The 19,820-nt window shown below is 48.6% G+C and overlaps 1 protein-coding gene and 1 pseudogene across 1 annotated transcript in view; one reads left to right on the top strand and one right to left on the bottom strand.

The window, feature by feature from the left end:
* Positions 1-11,380, top strand: part of LOC148535422 (solute carrier organic anion transporter family member 1C1-like) — a 162,652-nt gene extending 151,272 nt beyond the window's left edge. The window contains exons 10-14 of the mRNA XM_088462659.1: positions 298-460; positions 1,729-1,913; positions 6,429-6,493; positions 10,429-10,546; positions 10,775-11,380. Coding sequence (XP_088318785.1) covers positions 298-460; positions 1,729-1,913; positions 6,429-6,493; positions 10,429-10,546; positions 10,775-10,982 — 739 coding nt within the window. The 3' untranslated portion in view covers positions 10,983-11,380. The remainder of the gene's footprint in view (positions 1-297; positions 461-1,728; positions 1,914-6,428; positions 6,494-10,428; positions 10,547-10,774) is intronic.
* A 5,630-nt stretch (positions 11,381-17,010) lies between these two features.
* Positions 17,011-19,129, bottom strand: LOC148535423 (E3 ubiquitin/ISG15 ligase TRIM25-like; annotated as a pseudogene).
* Positions 19,130-19,820: the final 691 nt, after the last annotated feature.

A 19,820-nucleotide genomic window follows, 5' to 3' on the forward strand; every position in this document is an offset into this window, starting at 1 on the left:
GCCCTGCCTCAGGTCTGGCGTGCACACTAGAATGTGAATACTATCGAGTTAAAATTAGGTCTGTTTGGGGTAAAAAATTATATTTCATAAATAAATTAATATTATAAATGAAATGTCTGGACTTGTTGTAAGGTGGGAGGCCTAAATAGTCATCAGCAGGGTGCAAGCGGCAGGTACGTCAGCAGGGTGATGTCTAATTGTCAGCAGGGTGCAAGCATCTTGTATATTATACTGAATAGGGGAAGAACAAGAGAGCAGGGAGGACATCTCTGGTGATACAATGTTTCTCTTCTCTAGGAACGCACAGAATTCCTATGAGGACAATGCGGTCTCCGGGTGCAATATCTTGTGCCAGTGCCCTAAGAATGACTGGGACCCGGTGTGTGGGGATAATGGGGTCACCTATTACTCTGCCTGCTTTGCTGGCTGCCGCTTGTCCAACGGGACGGGTAACACAGCAGTGAGTAGCGTTATAGTGTGCGGTGTCACAGACATGACTGAGTGTGTAATATATTACAGGTGTACTATAACTGCAGCTGTGTGACACCTCTGAGGTCCTATACGTATAGTGTGCGGTGTCACAGACATGACTGACTGTGTAATATATTACAGGAATACTATAACTGCAGCTGTGTGACACCTCTGAGGTCCTATACTTATAGTGTACGGTGTCACAGACATGACTAAGTGTGTAATATATTACAGGTGTACTATAACTGCAGCTGTGTGACACCTCTGAGTTCCTATACGTATAGTGTGCGGTGTCACAGACATGACTGACTGTGTAATATATTACAGGAATACTATAACTGCAGCTGGGTGACGCCTCTGAGGCCCTATATTTATAGTGTGCGGTGTCACAGACATGACTGTGTGTGTAATATATTACAGGTGTACTATAACTGCAGCTGTGTGACACCTCTGAGGTCCTATACTTATAGTGTGCGGTGTCACAGACATGACTGTGTGTGTAATATATTACAGGTGTACTATAACTGCAGCTACGTGACACATCTGAGTTCCTATACGTATAGTGTGCGGTGTCACAGACATGACTGACTGTGTAATATATTACAGGAATACTATAACTGCAGCTGTGTGACACCTCTGAGGCCCTATATTCATAGTGTACGGTGTCATAGACATGACTGAGTGTGTAATATATTACAGGTGTACTATAACTGCAGCTGTGTGACAGCTCTGAGGTCCTATACTTATAGTGTACGGTGTCACAGACATGACTGACTGTGTAATATATTACAGGAATACTATAACTGCAGCTGGGTGACGCCTCTGAGGCCCTATATTTATAGTGTGCGGTGTCACAGACATGACTGAGTGTGTAATATATTACAGGTGTACTATAACTGCAGCTGTGTGACACCTCTGAGGTCCTATACTTATAGTGTACGGTGTCACAGACATGACTGAGTGTGTAATATATTACAGGTGTACTATAACTGCAGCTGTGTGACACCTCTGAGGTCCTATACTTATAGTGTGCGGTGTCACAGACATGACTCAGTGTTTAATATATTACAGGAATACTATAACTGCAGCTGGGTGACACCTCTGAGGCCCTATATTTATAGTGTGCGGTGTCATAGACATGACTGAGTGTGTAATATATTACAGGTGTACTATAACTGCAGCTGTGTGACACCTCTGAGGTCCTATACTTATAGTGTGCGGTGTCACAGACATGACTGTGTGTGTAATATATTACAGGTGTACTATAACTGCAGCTGTGTGACGCAGTGGACCTCGCACCTCGCTGGCGGTTCCGCGGAGGCTGGACCTTGCTCTAAAGGAAGAGATTGCTCTAGAATGTTCCTGTCCTATGTGGGGATATCGGTGATCGCCTCCTTCTGGTTGTCGTTTGGGGGGGCTCCCGGATATTTCCTGCTCCTGAGGTGATGCAGCAGAGGATCTGGGGGGATTTATGACAGTGTACAGTAGTGTAACAGGATAAAATGTACTGAGGATATATATTGGGAGTGATAAGGGGACTATAATACCGGGCACCGTGGTGTGATAGGCGGATTCCGGTGACAGAAAGTTACATCTGTAATGGACATAAAATGTCTTTTTATACCCCACCTATACATTGTATAATGGGGACATAATATAGGTGGGAAATATAAGCAACATGAAGCCAAATGTCCTCAGTATTTCTGTATGGCAGAAGGAAAAGGGGAACAGGAGTCTGGAGAACGACATGACAGGAATGTGGGGACAGTTGGGACCTTACCAGTATGAATGTGTAATGTAGGGACAGCTGGAACCAATATAGTCTGAATGCATAGTGTATGGACAGGAAAGTAGGGACAGATGGGACCTATATAGTGTGAATGCATAGTGTAGGGACAGGAAAGTAGGGACAGCTGGGACCTATATAGTGTGAATGCATAGTGTAGGGACAGGAAAGTAGGGACAGCTGGGACCTATATAGTGTGAATGCATAGTGTAGGGACAGGAAAGTAGGGACAGCTGGGACCTATATAGTGTGAATGCATAGTCTATGGACAGGAAAGTAGGGACAGATGGGACCTATATAGTGTGAATGCATAGTGTATGGACAGGAAAGTAGGGACAGCTGGGACCTATATAGTGTGAATGCATAGTGTATGGACAGGAAAGTAGGGACAGATGGCACCTATATAATGTGAATGCATAGTGTAGGGACAGGAAAGTAGGGACAGCTGGGACCTATATAATGTGAATGCATAGTGTATGGACAGGAAAGTAGGGACAGATGGGACCTATATATTGTGAATGCATAGTGTATGGACAGGAAAGTAGGGACAGATGGCACCTATATAATGTGAATGCATAGTGTAGGGACAGGAAAGTAGGGACAGCTGGGACCTATATAATGTGAATGCATAGTGTATGGACAGGAAAGTAGGGACAGATGGGACCTATATATTGTGAATGCATAGTGTATGGACAGGAAAGTAGGGACAGATGGCACCTATATAATGTGAATGCATAGTGTAGGGACAGGAAAGTAGGGACAGCTGGGACCTATATAGTGTGAATGCATATTGTATGGACAGGAAAGTAGGGACAGATGGGACCTATATAATGTGAATGCATAGTGTAGGGACAGGAAAGTAGGGACAGCTGGGACCTATATACTGTGAATGCATAGTGTAGGGACAGGAAAGTAGGGGCAGCTGGGACCTATATAGTGTGAATGCATAGTGTATGGACAGTTAAGTAGGGACAGCTGGGACCTATATAGTGTGAATGCATAGTGTATGGACAGGAAAGTAGGGACAGATGGGACCTATATAATGTGAATGCATAGTGTAGGGACAGGAAAGTAGGGACAGCTGGGACCTATATACTGTGAATGCATAGTGTAGGGACAGGAAAGTAGGGGCAGCTGGGACCTATATAGTGTGAATGCATAGTGTAGGGACAGGAAAGTAGGGACAGATGAGACCTATATAATGTGAATGCATAGTGTAGGGACAGGAAAGTAGGGACAGCTGGGACCTATATAGTGTGAATGCATAGTGTATGGACAGGAAAGTAGGGACAGATGGGACCTATATAGTGTGAATGCATAGTGTAGGGACAGCTGGGACCTATATAGTGTGAATGCATAGTGTATGGACAGGAAAGTAGGGACAGATGAGACCTATATAGTGTGAATGCATAGTGTAGGGACAGGAAAGTAGGGACAGCTGGGACCTATATAGTGTGAATGCATAGTGTAGGGACAGGAAAGTAGGGACAGATGGGACCTATATAGTGTGAATGCATAGTGTATGGACAGGAAAGTAGGGACAGATGGGACCTATATAGTGTGAATGCATAGTGTATGGACAGGAAAGTAGGGACAGCTGGGACCTATATAGTGTATGGACAGGAAAGTAGGGACAGCTGGGACCTAAATACTGTGAATGCATAGTGTATGGACAGGTAAGTAGGGACAGATGAGACCTATATAGTGTGAATGCATAGTGTATGGACAGGAAAGTAGGGACAGCTGGGACCTATATAGAGTGAATGCATAGTGTATGGACAGTTAAGTAGGGACAGCTGGGACCTATATAGTGTGAATGCATAGTGTATGGACAGGAAAGTAGGGACAGCTGGGACCTATATAGTGTGAATGCATAGTGTATGGACAGGAAAGTAGGGACAGCTGGGACCTATATAGTGTGAATGCTTAGTGTATGGACAGGAAAGTAGGGACAGCTGGGACCTAAATAGTGTGAATGCATAGTGTATGGACAGGTAAGTAGGGACAGATGAGACCTATATAGTGTGAATGCATAGTGTATGGACAGGAAAGTAGGGACAGCTGGGACCTATATAGTGTGAATGCATAGTGTATGGACAGTTAAGTAGGGACAGCTGGGACCTATATAGTGTGAATGCATAGTGTATGGACAGGAAAGTAGGGACAGCTGGGACCTATATAGTGTGAATGCATAGTGTATGGACAGGAAAGTAGGGACAGCTGGGACCTATATAGTGTGAATGCATAGTGTATGGACAGGAAAGTAGGGACAGCTGGGACCTATATAGTGTGAATGCATAGTGTATGGACAGGAAAGTAGGGACAGCTGGGACCTATATAGTGTGAATGCATAGTGTATGGACAGTTAAGTAGGGACAGCTGGGACCTATATAGTGTGAATGCATAGTGTATGGACAGGAAAGTAGGGACAGATGGGACTTATATAGTGTGAATGCATAGTGTATGGACAGGAAAGTAGGGACAGCTGGGACCTATATAGTGTGAATGCATAGTGTAGGGACAGGAAAGTAGGGACAGCTGGGACCTATATAGTGTGAATGCATAGTGTAGGGACAGGAAAGTAGGGACAGATGGGACCTATATAGTGTGAATGCATAGTGTATGGACAGGAAAGTAGGGACAGATGGGACCTATATAGTGTGAATGCATAGTGTATGGACAGGAAAGTAGGGACAGCTGGGACCTATATAGTGTGAATGCATAGTGTAGGGACAGGAAAGTAGGGACAGATGGGACCTATATAGTGTGAATGTATAGTGTAGGGACAGGAAAGTAGGGACAGATGGGACCTATATAGTGTAAATGCATAGTGTAGGGACAGGAAAGTAGGGACAGCTGGGACCTATATAGTGTGAATGCATAGTGTAGGGACAGGAAAGTAGGGACAGCTGGGACCTATATAGTGTGAATGCATAGTGAATGCATATGTGAATGCATAGTGTATGGACAGGAAAGTAGGGACAGATGGGACCTATATAGTGTGAATGCATAGTGTAGGGACAGGAAAGTAGGGACATATGGGACCTATATAGTGTGAATGCATAGTGTAGGGACAGGAAAGTAGGGACAGATGGGACCTATATAGTGTGAATGCATAGTGTAGGGACAGGAAAGTAGGGACAGCTGGGACCTATATAGTGTGAATGCATAGTGTAGGGACAGGAAAGTAGGGACAGCTGGGACCTATATAGTGTGAATGCATAGTGTATGGACAGGAAAGTAGGGACAGATGGGACCTATATAGTGTGAATGCATAGTGTAGGGACAGCTGAATGCAACTGTAGGGACAGGAAAGTAGGGACAGCTGAATGTATAGTGTAGGGACAGGAAAGCAGGGACAGCTGAATGCATAGTGTAGGGACAGGAAAGTAGGGACAGCTGAATGCATAGTGTTTGGACAGGAAAGTAGGGACAGCTGAATGTATAGTGTAGGGACAGGAAATTAGGGACAGCTGAATGTATAGTGTAGGGACAGGAAAGTAGGGACAGGAAAGTAGGGACAGCTGAATGTATAGTGTAGGGACAGGAAAGTAGGGACAGCTGAATGTATAGTGTAGGGACAGGAAAGTAGGGACAGCTGAATGTATAGTGTAGGGACAGGAAAGTAGGGACAGCTGAATGTATAGTGTAGGGACAGGAAAGTAGGGACAGCTGAATGTATAGTGTAGGGACAGGAAAGTAGGGACAGCTGAATGTATAGTGTAGGGACAGGAAAGTAGGGACAGCTGAATGTATAGTGTAGGGACAGGAAAGTAGGGACAGCTGAATGTATAGTGTAGGGACAGGAAAGTAGGGACAGCTGAATGTATAGTGTAGGGACAGGAAAGTAGGGACAGCTGAATGTATAGTGTAGGGACAGGAAAGTAGGGACAGCTGAATGTATAGTGTAGGGACAGGAAAGTAGGGACAGCTGAATGTATAGTGTAGGGACAGGAAAGTAGGGACAGCTGAATGTATAGTGTAGGGACAGGAAAGTAGGGACAGCTGAATGTATAGTGTAGGGACAGGAAAGTAGGGACAGCTGAATGTATAGTGTAGGTACAGGAAAGTAGGGACAGCTGAATGTATAGTGTAGGGAAAGGAAAGTAGGGACAGCTGAATGTATAGTATATGTTACCCGGAGTCACCACCTTTCCCTTCTCCCCCACAGATGTGTTAATCCTGAGCTGAAGCCTCTTGCGCTGGGTGTGTACACAATGGCCGTACGCGTTCTAGGTAAGTCCCCACATGTCGGTGCAGGCTGGGGTCAGGGCCCTGTGTCGGTGCAGGCTGGGGTCAGGGCCCTGTGTCGGTGCAGGCTGGGGTCAGGGCCCTGTGTCGGTGCAGGCTGGGGTCAGGGCCCTGTGTCGGTGCAGGCTGGGGTCAGGGCCCTGTGTCGGTGCAGGCTGGGGTCAGGGCCCTGTGTCGGTGCAGGCTGGGGTCAGGGCCCTGTGTCGGTGCAGGCTGGGGTCAGGGCCCTGTGTCGGTGCAGCCTGGGGTCAGGGCCCTGTGTCGGTGCAGCCTGGGGTCAGGGCCCTGTGTCGGTGCAGCCTGGGGTCAGGGCCCTGTGTCGGTGCAGCCTGGGGTCAGGGCCCTGTGTCGGTGCAGCCTGGGGTCAGGGCCCTGTGTCGGTGCAGCCTGGGGTCAGGGCCCTGTGTCGGTGCAGGCTGGGGTCAGGGCCCTGTGTCGGTGCAGGCTGGGGTCAGGGCCCTGTGTCGGTGCAGGCTGGGGTCAGGGCCCTGTGTCGGTGCAGGCTGGGGTCAGGGCCCTGTGTCGGTGCAGGCTGGGGTCAGGGCCCTGTGTCGGTGCAGGCTGGGGTCAGGGCCCTGTGTCGGTGCAGGCTGGGGTCAGGGCCCTGTGTCGGTGCAGGCTGGGGTCAGGGCCCTGTGTCGGTGCAGGCTGGGGTCAGGGCCCTGTGTCGGTGCAGCCTGGGGTCAGGGCCCTGTGTCGGTGCAGCCTGGGGTCAGGGCCCTGTGTCGGTGCAGCCTGGGGTCAGGGCCCTGTGTCGGTGCAGCCTGGGGTCAGGGCCCTGTGTCGGTGCAGGCTGGGGTCAGGGCCCTGTGTCGGTGCAGGCTGGGGTCAGGGCCCTGTGTCGGTGCAGGCTGGGGTCAGGGCCCTGTGTCGGTGCAGGCTGGGGTCAGGGCCCTGTGTCGGTGCAGGCTGGGGTCAGGGCCCTGTGTCGGTGCAGGCTGGGGTCAGGGCCCTGTGTCGGTGCAGGCTGGGGTCAGGGCCCTGTGTCGGTGCAGGCTGGGGTCAGGGCCCTGTGTCGGTGCAGGCTGGGGTCAGGGCCCTGTGTCGTGCAGGCTGGGGTCAGGGCCCTGTGTCGGCCTCATATGCTGCTTCTGTCATTGGGCCTGATTCAGGCCGCTGGTTTGCGCACATCTCCGATGGTTTAAGGTCTGCACATGCGCAGAACGGGTCCTGCAATCTCACTCGCAGACCCCTCCAAGCCGCAGTATAATGGTCATCCTGCAGTGTTGGGGGATGGAGAGGGGGCGTGGCTGGTCGCCTGTCCCACACACTGGGACGTCTCACCCCGTTTTCTGGGAGAGAGGAAGCCAGGATCTGCGTCGGAGGACACGGATTTCCTGGGCTTGCGGCAGCCTGGCCAAAGGAGCAACCACGGAGATGTCGTGATGGCGATCTTAGACTGCATCCCTGTTCGCAGCACTGAGATCGCAGATGCAGCAAGGAGGTATCTGCTACATTCGCATGTTAGATGGATGGGATTGCGCAGCCGATTGTGTGCGTGTCGCTGCAATTCCGTCCTTCCATGAATCAGGCCACAGTGCGGCTTTGGTGATACTTTGGTGTTGGGTCACCCTCTGAGGAGCTGGGTACACAACATACGATGGCGCGATGCGATGTAACAATACCTTGCGCACGCCATAAATACAGCACAATCTGGTGTACAATGGTGCCATGTATTGTTACATGATGCATATAACAGCTTGGCGTCGTTCATTCCATCGTCCCATCTACCGTGCAGCACAGCAGAAGGGATGATGCGGCCAGTGTCGGACTGGGACATGAAGGGCCCACCGTGGGAATGCAGTGATAGGGGCCCATACTTAGGGGTGTGGCCAGTCTCCAGAGGGGGTGTGGCCAGCCTCCACAGTGACTTGGCTAACCATTAGAGAGTGCATGGTCTCTGCCCCTTTCAAAATATATATAGTAAATACTGCAAGTGCATAGTGTACCAGATTAATAACAGCAATGCATTGTAAAAAATACACCATAGTCCTGTGCTGTATAATGTAACATATGTATAATGTATAATTCAAGTGCACAGTCTCAAACCTGATCCCTAGGGAAGGGGTTGGGCCCTCAGGCAGTGGGGCCCACCGGGGGTTTCCCCTGTACCCCTGTCGGCCAGTCCGACCCTGGATGCGATTAACGACCGCCATGGACGACGGCTCGGGCGTACACACTCTAAGACGTGTACAATATATCTTTCCATCGTGTTGGAATGATATATCGTACAATACATTGTAGAGTGTGTACCCAACTTTCACACTGCAACTCCCCTACTTATGGTGCAACATTGTACAGCCAGGTGTAAGAGCCGCCTATGCCCCCAATTTATCCCTCATCTCCTTATCTTATTATTATTATATGTAATATTTCCTAGTCTGTTTTGTGCGTTCAATCTGGGACTACAGCAACTTCCACGGTGACAGTAAAGTATAGCGCAGAATCTTCGCTATACAGCCGCCACATTTTCCTATTTCTGTCAAGTACCAACACAAAGTCTAATTTCCTGCTCTGCGCTTGGTGCACGGCTGCGATGAGATAATTTCGCGCACAAATCTCCATCCCTCCTATCTCCCTCAGCACTGGCTTCCCTGCCTAAGCCACCATCTAGATCACAGGTTCTCAAACTCGGTCCTCAGGACCCCAAACAGTGCATGTTTTCCAGGTCTCCTCACAGAATCACAAGTAAAATAATTACCTCCACCTGTGGATCTTTTAAAATGTGTCAGTGAGTAATGAATACACCTGAGCTCCTGCTGGGTGACCTGGGAAATGTGTCAGTGAGTAATGACTACACCTGTGCTCCTGCTGGGTGACCTGGGAAATGTGTCAGTGAGTAATGAATACACCTGTGCTCCTGCTGGGTGACCTGGGAAATGTGTCAGTGAGTAATGAATACACCTGTGCTCCTGCTGGGTGACCTGGGAAATGTGTCAGTGAGTAATGATTACACCTGTGCTCCTGCTGGGTGACCTGGGAAATGTGTCAGTGAGTAATGAATACACCTGTGCTCCTGCTGGGTGACCTGGGAAATGTGTCAGTGAGTAATGAATACACCTGTGCACCTGCTGGGTGACCTGGGAAATGTCAGTGAGTAATGAATACACCTGTGCTCCTGCTGGGTGACCTGGGAAATGTGTCAGTGAGAAATGAATACACCTGTGCTCCTGCTGGGTGACCTGGGAAATGTGTCAGTGAGTAATGAGTACACCTGTGCACCTGCTGGGTGACCTGGGAAATGTGTCAGTTAGTAATGATTACACCTGTGCTCCTGCTGGGTGACCTGGGAAATGTGTCAGTGAGTAATGAATACACCTGAGCTCCTGCTGGGTGACCTGGGAAATGTGTCAGTGAGTAATGAATACACCTGTGCACCTGCTGGGTGACCTGGGAAATGTGTCACTTAGTAATGAATACACCTGTGCTCCTGCTGGGTAACCTGGGAAATGTGTCAGTGAGTAATGAATACACCTGTGCTCCTGCTGGGTGACCTGGGAAATGTGTCAGTGAGTAATGACTACACCTGTGCACCTGCTGGGTGACCTGGGAAATGTGTCAGTGAGTAATGATTACACCTGTGCATCTGCTGGGTGACCTGGGAAATGTGTCAGTGAGTAATGATTACACCTGTGCTCCTGCTGGGTGACCTGGGAAATGTGTCAGTGAGTAATGAATACACCTGTGCACCTGCTGGGTGACCTGGGAAATGTGTCAGTGAGTAATGAATACACCTGTGCACCTGCTGGGTTACCTCGAAAACGTTACCTGTGTGGGTTCCTGAGGACCAAGTTTGAGAACCCCAGATCTAGATAAAAGCAGATTACGGCATCGCAGCCGCCAGCAGCTGGGCTGTAAATAACCAGCATGGTGCTTAGATGAGGAATATAGTGACCGGTGTCTGTGTTTGTCCCATACAGCCGGTGTTCCCGCCCCGATGTACTTAGGAGCGCTGATAGACAGCGTCTGTCTGAAATGGAATCGGCGACGGTGCGGTGGGAAAGGCTTCTGCCGATTATACAACACCGATGGGTTTCGGTAAGTTACCAGTAACTCACATTACTTATTGTAGCTATTTACTGACTGTAGGAAATGTCTCATTCACTTCTCATTACTACCTACTGTGTCACCTAGCTGGGGCGTGGGGACAGGATCTGATAGATGGCCACTGGGGGGGACCACTACTCCCAATATGACACATTCCCCCCCCCTCCCCCAGCATCACATGAAAGCACTTAGTGGGTGAATAACGTGCTTCTCTTGCAGGTACATCTACCTTGGGATGACGGTGGCGCTGGGTGCTGGGTTTATTTGCCTGTGCTCGGCTGTACTGTATATGGTAAAGAAGAGATATCCCCCAGGAGAAAACACTGCCCCCTGTAACAGGTGTAAGAGCTCAGCGCTGCCCTCTGACCTCCATAACGTCCGGCTATTGCAGACTACATACTGGGCGCAGAATGAGACCCGCCTCTAACGTCACAGTACTCAGCAGCGTGGCCAGGACGACCGGAACGCTGGAACTAGAAACGCGCATAATATCACCTTAATCCTGGGCCCTTCCTCCCATCGCTACATGAAAGCTGTAGGTAATATTCCCCCGGCTGTAAGTAAGAAGTACAGATAGACGGAGGTGCAGAGACATTTCCCGCGCATTGCGTTCTACAATGGAATCTGACATTTTGCAGAGGTGCAGAAATCCGATGGGACAGACATTTAGATGAAAGGATAAACCCTGGGCACTGCGCAGAGCACAATGCCGGTGTGCAGGGGGGACAATCGGACAATGAATAGAGTCTAAGGGGTCTATGTACTAAGCAGTGTTATGAGACAGAGGCCCTGATTCAGAGCCGCTCGCTCTGAATCAGGGCCGGGCTATTTTTTTTTTTATAACAGCCTCCTGACATGGGACTAAATGTAGGCATCGAAATCCCGACACTGACATCCCGACACTGACATCCCAACACCGACATCGACATCCCGAAATGGGACTAAACATAGGCACCGAAATCCCGACGCCTATCATTAGCCCCACTACTAAATCCTGACACCCGTCATACTGACCAAAGGTATGCCGGGTATCTTAGCGTCTAGCCGCAGGGGGGGCGGGTTAGGTTTAGGGACCCCAGGGGGGACTTAGGGATAGGCACCCCCCACGAGGGTTAGGGTTGGGGAAGGGGGTTTAGGGTTAGGCAGCACTAGGGGGAGGTTAGGGTTAGGTACCGCTAAGGGAGGGTTAGGGATAGAGGAGGAGAGGGGAGGGTTAGGGTACTTAACCAACTAGTTATTGGTTATATGTAATTGCATATATGTACATCTAAAATGGTCTGATGATACAGTTCAATGTATGGAAATGTTGCTTATACCATTATTATTGCTATTGTTGTCAAATATTTAATAAACCTTTGGTTAAATAGTGAACAGAAATACTGTTGTGATTATTATATATATATATATATATATATATATATATAAATATATGGCATACTTGCCTACCCTCCTGATTTGGTCGGGAGCCTCCCGAAGATCGGGTGCCGCTCCCGACCCCCCGGGAAGGCAGGCAAGCCTCCCAGCTGCCGGCGACCCCTCCTATCCCCCCGCAATTACATGTAAAACCCCCACAGCGGGGGACGGCGGTGATGCGATTCACGTGGAATCGCGTCATTTTGGCCCCGCCCCCTGCTTCACACTGCCTGTAATATCGGCAGTGTGTAGCGGGGGCGGGGCCAAAATGATGTAATTGAGTGGCCCCGCCCCGCACGCAAACACTCGTCGTCTGGTCGGCCCCGCCCCCGTTTGCTGGCCACGCCCCCCCCCAGTCATGCCGATCTGGCTGCTCTCTCTCGGAAGGGGCAGCCAGATAGTCGGCAAGTATGATATATGTATTATAGTACAGTGATGGTGCTTTACTGCTTTGTGTTTGTGCCAATTGACTACCCCTCCAGCGAGGACATAATGGCACTTTCCATTGAACTTAGTGTAATAAACTTGCAGGAGAGGTCATGTGATCTGGACTCTCCCAACTGAGTTTTAGGGGGAACACCACCCTGTTTTAAGTTAATGAGAGGCCAGTGCGAGGGTTGAGCGGGAAGGAGCCTGTAAGTGCCGAGGCCTGGGCAGAGTCTATAAAGAGCCCTCACTTCTGACCGTTAGGGGAGTCCTGAGGGAGCAGAATTGCGCAGTGGAGCTGTACCTGAGGGAGGAGCATCCACAGGAGGCAGATTAGAAGATCGGGTGGCAGCCTGAGGGACGGACCTTCCCAGTGACAGGCAGCGGCCGGAGCCAGCGTCTGAGAGATGTCTGTGTGGTACCACGAATCCTGGGAGTACCACCAGGGGCGCCGAGAGGGGGGGGGGAGCGGGTACAGATTACCGGGGCCCGGGCTTTTTGAGGTGCCCGGCGGGGGCCCAGGTCCGGCACCGCCCCCCCCTTCACAGCAGCCCAGCACACAGCGTGTGCTGAGCTGCAGTTGGAGACTGCTCGTGGCTGCTGAGGAGCAGCCATAGTAATCTCCTATGCCTGTGCGGGGGAGCGATCACACTGATCGCGCCCCCCCTGGCTTTCCGCCGGGTTGAGGGGGCTCAGAGTGCCCCCCCTCCCCAGCGCGAATATTTTTTGTTTCTATCGGCAAGGAGGCATGGCCATGCCTCCCGCTATTAGGCCACGCCCCCTATTACCGGGGCCCGCCACGGCTCTTGGCGGGTCTGAGTACCACTTCTGAATACCCTGTAGGTTAAGATGCCTTATTTAATAGGTAAGAGCTGAATGTAAATATAAAGCATGTACTGTACATGTGTAATATATGTGAATAGATGTTATCATAAAGCTGTGCCATGTCGTGTATTTATGCCCAGGACCGGCAGTTACCTCACCCACTTTGGGGCAGAGACTGTAACCTGTTCCTCCCCCCGCCCCCGGATTGTGGCCTTTCCCACCCGACCTATGCTGGGCACACGACAGGGACTCTTCCACCGGATCTTGGGGGGAGCCCTGCACTTCATTGACCAAATGGCCGGCTGCCGTTGACTGGCTGCTGCACTGAATCACGCGGCCCCGGCGGGAAGATAGCCGGCGCGTGCTGAGAGACCCGGAGGAAGGCTATAAATGGGGCTGCCCGACGGACCGTTAGGAGTCCTGAGGTGCTAGTGACAAGGAGCTGGGCTATGGGTGGGACCGCGGTGACCGGCAGACAGGCAGGCTGACTATAGCGCCAGGACTACAGAGAGTCCTGAGGTGTTTGTGTGGAGCGTTGGACTTGCGCATTCACCGGTGACAGGACAAGTGAAGGAGCGTCGCGCTCACCAATGTGTTCTGCATTTTTAAATACCTGCGGCATTGAAGAAGTGATGCAAAAGAGCACTTAGCTTTTTTTTTCGTTTTTAAAAGTGGTCCCATCAAATTTGGGGTACATGAAAATGGGTACTAGCATATTTTTAAGTCCCTAAACTAATTTTATAAAAATTATGCATTATTCTAGAAAACACCTGCCGCATACTTACAGAACACCCCTAACCTATTTTACTATTTTTAAACACTGTTCCCCCTTTTTTTTTTTCACCCAAAAATTTTAATTAATTTTTTGGGGGTGTCCCGATTTTTTTTTTTTTTTTTTAATTTATTTTTGCACATTTCGTTTTAAGGGGGCATTCCCAAGGGTGCAGGCAATTTTTTTTTTAAGCCTGCACCCCTAAACCCCAATTCTGCACTTTTTTTAGCCAGCAAAAGGCTGGTGAAAAATTATCCCTGTTTTTCAACATTGACTTTTCGCACCGGCAAAAAGTCAATGTAATTGAATTGGGGATAAATGAAATAGGCAAAAATGACATCATTGGCGATAAATTATCACCGATAACAGACTTTTCGCCTGAAATTGAATATGGCCCCTAGTGTCTATATTAAGCTAAGGAAAGGTGACCCTCCCATACAACATATCAGCGCTGATATAAAAGTGTAGACAGCACAGCCACATAGTAGAGACTGTGCAACGTGACCAATCTTTATCCCTCTAAAATTAGCCTGCGCTGCATCAGGGTTCCCATATACAGCTTCCCAGTAGCCTACCAAACAACATTGGCAACTGCCAACGGCTCTTAAGGTGGCCATACATCTGACCGGTATTTCCACGATCCTGCAACGCGATAAGAAATGCCATTCTGCCGGGTGGAAACACCGGCCGGCCAACATCGATGGTCAGCGATCCGTCGCAGGATCGCTGAAATATTACATGTTAAATGTCCCTGATTTGACGATTGCAATAATTTTTTGATCGCAATCGTCAATCGGGAAAATCCAACATGTTGGATTTCTGCGATCCCGTGATGCCGAGTTGCAGCATTGCGGGATCGCGGCAATCCATCGCTGATGGATGGGCCCCATTAGGACTACCTGATGCATCTCATAAGGACAGGCAATTGCTCTTGTTTGGAGAAGTACATTACCCTCTATTTGTAACAACTTATCCCAGGATAGGCCATATTTATACCCCTTTTACACCGGAGCTAAAACCTGGGTTTTTGAAGGGTTAACCCGGGCAGCTCCCTGGTGTAAAAGTGGAGAGGGTTGGATTGCCGAGTCGAGTGACCCGGCAATCCAACCCAGGTAACTAGCAGGGTTTAACACGGGCTTAGCCCGTGAAACCCTGCTGTGAGAACAGCGCACTCCTGGTCACGATGCTAGCCAGCCGATTGGTCCGACTTCAGTCCACTTTCACTCCAGAAAAGCCAGGTCTATGCAGACCCGACTCCGGTGTGAGCGGCGCCGACTCGGGAATATCCCGAGTCGGCGCCGGCAAAATTCCGGGTCTGATCCGGATAGGAACTTTGTTCCAACTCCGGGTCAGACCCGGAATTTAGGTGGAAAAGGGGTATTAATGTGGGTCAACATTGTATAGTCTTGTGCAGAGACTAGTCTTCCCCAGTTTGAGATGACCTAATAGCTGGTACTTTTTCTACCTGCGCTGCTAATCCTTTACTGATGTTGAACAGGCTATTAGAAGCACGCAGAGGAAAATAGAAACTTAGTTGCCAGCTCAGGAACAGCTTCAGGATTCATTGAATAATTGTTACAAAGTAGCACTTCACTATTCCTAATTAGAAGAAAGGAGCCACTAAAATTTAGACCCAGCTAAAAGGGATCAGTTCATTAATGTATTGTCTAATTACAACATGATTAATGTGCACCACATGTAAAGAGCTTACTGGCCAGCAACGTGTGTAGTATTTAGAGTTCAATACAAATAAGTTGTTATATAGTGTGTAAATCAACTGCTTATTGCAGGAAATAGGGATTAGCCCTATGTAGTTTGACTTATATTGCATGCTTTACATAACCCTTGTTAATTCCGCAGATGCCTAGACTTGGAGTGGAGATTGTTCCGGTTTAGTAAAACTTTCAGCAGTGCAGTGTATTATCTGTGTATTCAAATTGTGATTTTATGCTGTTTCACGTGCTTGATGTTCAGAAAAAGTACTCTTGTAAACTGTGTTTTCAAACTAATGCTTAATTAAAAGAAAACAGTGTTAAAGTGTCAAGTACCTCATTATACAGTATGGTGAAGAGACTCCGGCTGTGTACGAAGCAGTATAGGGGATTTGTCCATACTTGCAGACTTTCCATCCAGGAGGGAGCAGCCAGATCGGCAGGACTGGGGGAGGGTGTGTGGCCGGGACAAGGGGGAGTGTCCGTCAGGTGACGAGCATTTGTGGTCATAGGGGGGGCGGGGTCAATCAACCGCATCATTTTGGCTCCTCCCCGTACACAATGCCGATAATACAGGCATTGTGGAGCAGGGGGCGGGGGCCAAAATGACACAATTTAGTGTGATTCGTGACACCGTCCCCCTCCGCTGCATGGGGTTTAACTATTTATCACTGGGTCGGTGGCTGCCGGGAGGCTTGCCTTCCTATCCGGGGAGGCGGGAGCTGCACTCGATTTTCGTGAGGCTCCTGGACAAATCGGGAGGGTAGGCAAGCCTATATATATATATATATATATATATATATATATGGACAGCACTTATAAGTAAATATAAGTACCAATAAATAAGTGTATTTAAATCACCATTAATACATACAAGGCTTCAGTGTATGTAAAAACCATCCTCAGGACAAAAATTTAGCAAAATAGAAAAACTTGTAACCACAAATAAATGCTACTTACCCCGCTCTAACTAGAGAAGGTACCAACCCGGTGAGTGACCACTTGGACCATGAGGCGCAGACAGCAGGTGCTCAAAAATGACATCACACAGGCAGGCGCGCTGTTGCCTGGCAACCACTGATAGGGCCGTGGTGCTAGATGTCAGCGTCCAGGCAGCAGAAACACTCTACCCCATGCAAGGCCAATGTTTCTGGGGGACTGTTTGAATTATGCTGCTTAAGAAGTTACAGGTTACGGATATTATAAAGGAGTTTTGTATTTTTTAGATCCTCTGAGTAACGCTGTTTTTTTTAAACTGCTGGACTATATATACTGTAAGCGTCCATCAAATAAACATAACTTAAGGATGATTTAAGATGTTTATTAGTGTATTATATGTTTAAGTAGCCAGTTTACTAAAAAACAAACATTGGACCAAACAATGTTTTGTGATCAATGTTAAAAACATTGGTACTACCGATGTTTTCTTTCAATGTCCAAACCCTACTGCTGGGACATGGACTGGACAACACTTGTATACACAGCTGTAGCTCCTCCCACTGCCACATTCTATTGGCTGAGCTTCCCATCAATCAGATTCCCCTCCCTGCGATGTCACCTGTCTCTGGACTGGTTCTATATGGTAATTTCTCCCAGGTGCTGACTCCCCCAGATATAGTTATACACCCTCCTCCCCACCATACCAATAATGCAGCATGAAGGGGCTCAGTGAGGGCGGCAGTGTAGGTGTGTAAGTGTCTGATGGGGTCACACAGAGAATAAAAGGACAGCTGTCCTGCCACATAATCCAGGTATATCCTCACTTTGTCACAGGGGATATTGTCAGGTAACCTGATCTCTGTACTGTCATGTTTTACTGAGTACTGATCATTACACCTACGCACACACCAGGACTTGTTATTATATCCGATGTGTGACTGACGCCCTCTCCTGTCTATACTGGGATAACACATCCCCACCCTCCATATCTGTGATTTACTGACATCCACTTCCCAGTAATGTCGCCCTGAGGAGAATCCCCTGGTGCTTATTACCTGAGGATACTGAAATCTCTCTGGTGTTACTGGGTGATTCTGGTATATATCTGACCATGATGCAGTTTTCCTGCCACCTAATATCTGTATATTATTACCAGCTGTGGTTACATCCAGTAATAGGTCTGTAGGTTCCTGTACATATATCCCTGTTTTTATACCTGTTATTATATAAGATATTGTGCGTAATATACCTGAGACGAGACCCACATCCAGATCTCCTATCTCTCCCTCCTCAGTATCCTCTTCATCAGTATCGTCCTCCTGATTATCCCCCTCTTCAGTATCCTCCCCAGTATCCTCCTCCTCAGTAACCTCCATACCTGATTCTTTTTGCACAATAATCACTGCATCACACATGTTACACAGCTCCACAGTATCCCACAAGTCACCTGAGTCTGGTTCCTGTAAGACAGTCACTGGGTCAGACACGTTACACGGCTCCTCAGTAGCACACAAGTCACCTGTGTCTGGTTCCTGTAAGACAGTCACTGGGTCAGACACGTTACACGGCTCCTCAGTATCACACAAGTCACCTGTGTCTGGTTCCTGTAAGACAGCCACTGGATCAGACATGTTACACAGCTCCTCAATGTGACGCATCTTCCTGGACAGCTCGTCCTTCTTTATTTCCAGCTGCTGGATCAGGTCAGAGACTGAGAGTGAAACATGCTGTTCCTGCCTGGAGATCTCACTCAGCACTCTCTTCTCCAGGTCATCCAGCTGTCTCCTGATGTCTCTAAACAGGGCTGTGACTCTCTCTGTTACACCAGCTGCTTTTCCCTGATCTTCTCTCCTTCGCTCCTGCAGACTCTGGACTCTTTCCTCAGCCTCCGCTCTCTTTGTGGTCAGTTTCTGCAGAACATCTCTAAGCTTCTCCTTCTTCTTCTCAGAGGCCTTTTCCAGCGACTGCATCTGATCTCCTCTGTGTTCCCCGATCAGACAGCAGGACACACAGATACAGGCAGCATCCTCAGTGCAGTAATACTCCAGGATTTTCTTATGGACAAAGCATTTTCTCTTCTCCAAGGAAGTGGTGGGGTCAACTAAGACGTGTTCTGCTGACTTGTTGTGTGTCCTCCAATGTATATCACACAGAGAAGCTTCACACTTGAGACAGGTTTTAAGAGCAAGTACATGAGAGTGGACACAGTAAGTGCAGAACATCCCAGTTCCCTCCTCTGGAATAGAGCGGACATGTTCTGCTAAGTTGCAGAGCTTCCTGTTTTTCCTCATAGACGGGCGCCTTCGATAGTCTTTTCTGCATTCAGGACAGCTATAAACTCCAGACTGCTCCTGTTTATCCAGCACACGATCAATACAGGCCTGGCAGAAGTTGTGCCCACATCTCAGGGCTGCAGGATCTGTATAAATGTTAAGACAGATGGAACAGACCAGCTCCTGTCTCAGATCAGCAGACGCCATCGCTGGCAACAGGAGAACTGTGACACTCAGATACCAGTGCGAACATCTCACATTCTGCACACAGGGCGAGTCTGAGCTTGTACTTCAGTTTCAGTTATCCAAAAGGACACACCTAATACATAAAGGAACATCATGCAGAAAAATGTACTTTATTACTTTAATAAGGTAAAAATGTTAGTTTTGGCGCCATTAGACCAGAACTGCTATATGAAAAATACAGTCATTTAGTTTTTTCATGTGTAGCACACGGAGGCTCTCACAACAGATCAATAAGGGGATGGGACCAGGAGTTGTGAGTAATTAGGCCCCACCCACATCTGATCAATTAGAGGGTGGGATAGAAGTTGTGCGATATTAGGCCCAAACAGTGCATGTTTTCCAGGTCTCCTCACAGAATCACAAATAATTAACTCTACCTGTGGATCTTTTAACATGTGTCAGTGAGTAATGACTACACCTGTGCACCTGCTGGGTGACCTGGGAAATGTGTCAGTGAGTAATGAATACACCTGTGCACCTGCTGGGTGACCTGGGAAATATGTCAGTGAGTAATGTATACACCTATGCAGCTGCTTGGTGACCTTGAAAATGTGACCTGTTTGGGGTCCTGAGGACCGAGTTTGAGAACCACTGAACCTATAGAATCAGACACAAGGTGTCCCTATACAAATATGTACAATATATGTTGTGCAATACAA

This window comes from Taudactylus pleione, unplaced genomic scaffold (genome assembly GCF_031769625.1).
Source record: "Taudactylus pleione unplaced genomic scaffold, aTauple2 ptg000052l, whole genome shotgun sequence".
NCBI lineage: Eukaryota > Metazoa > Chordata > Amphibia > Anura > Myobatrachidae > Taudactylus > Taudactylus pleione.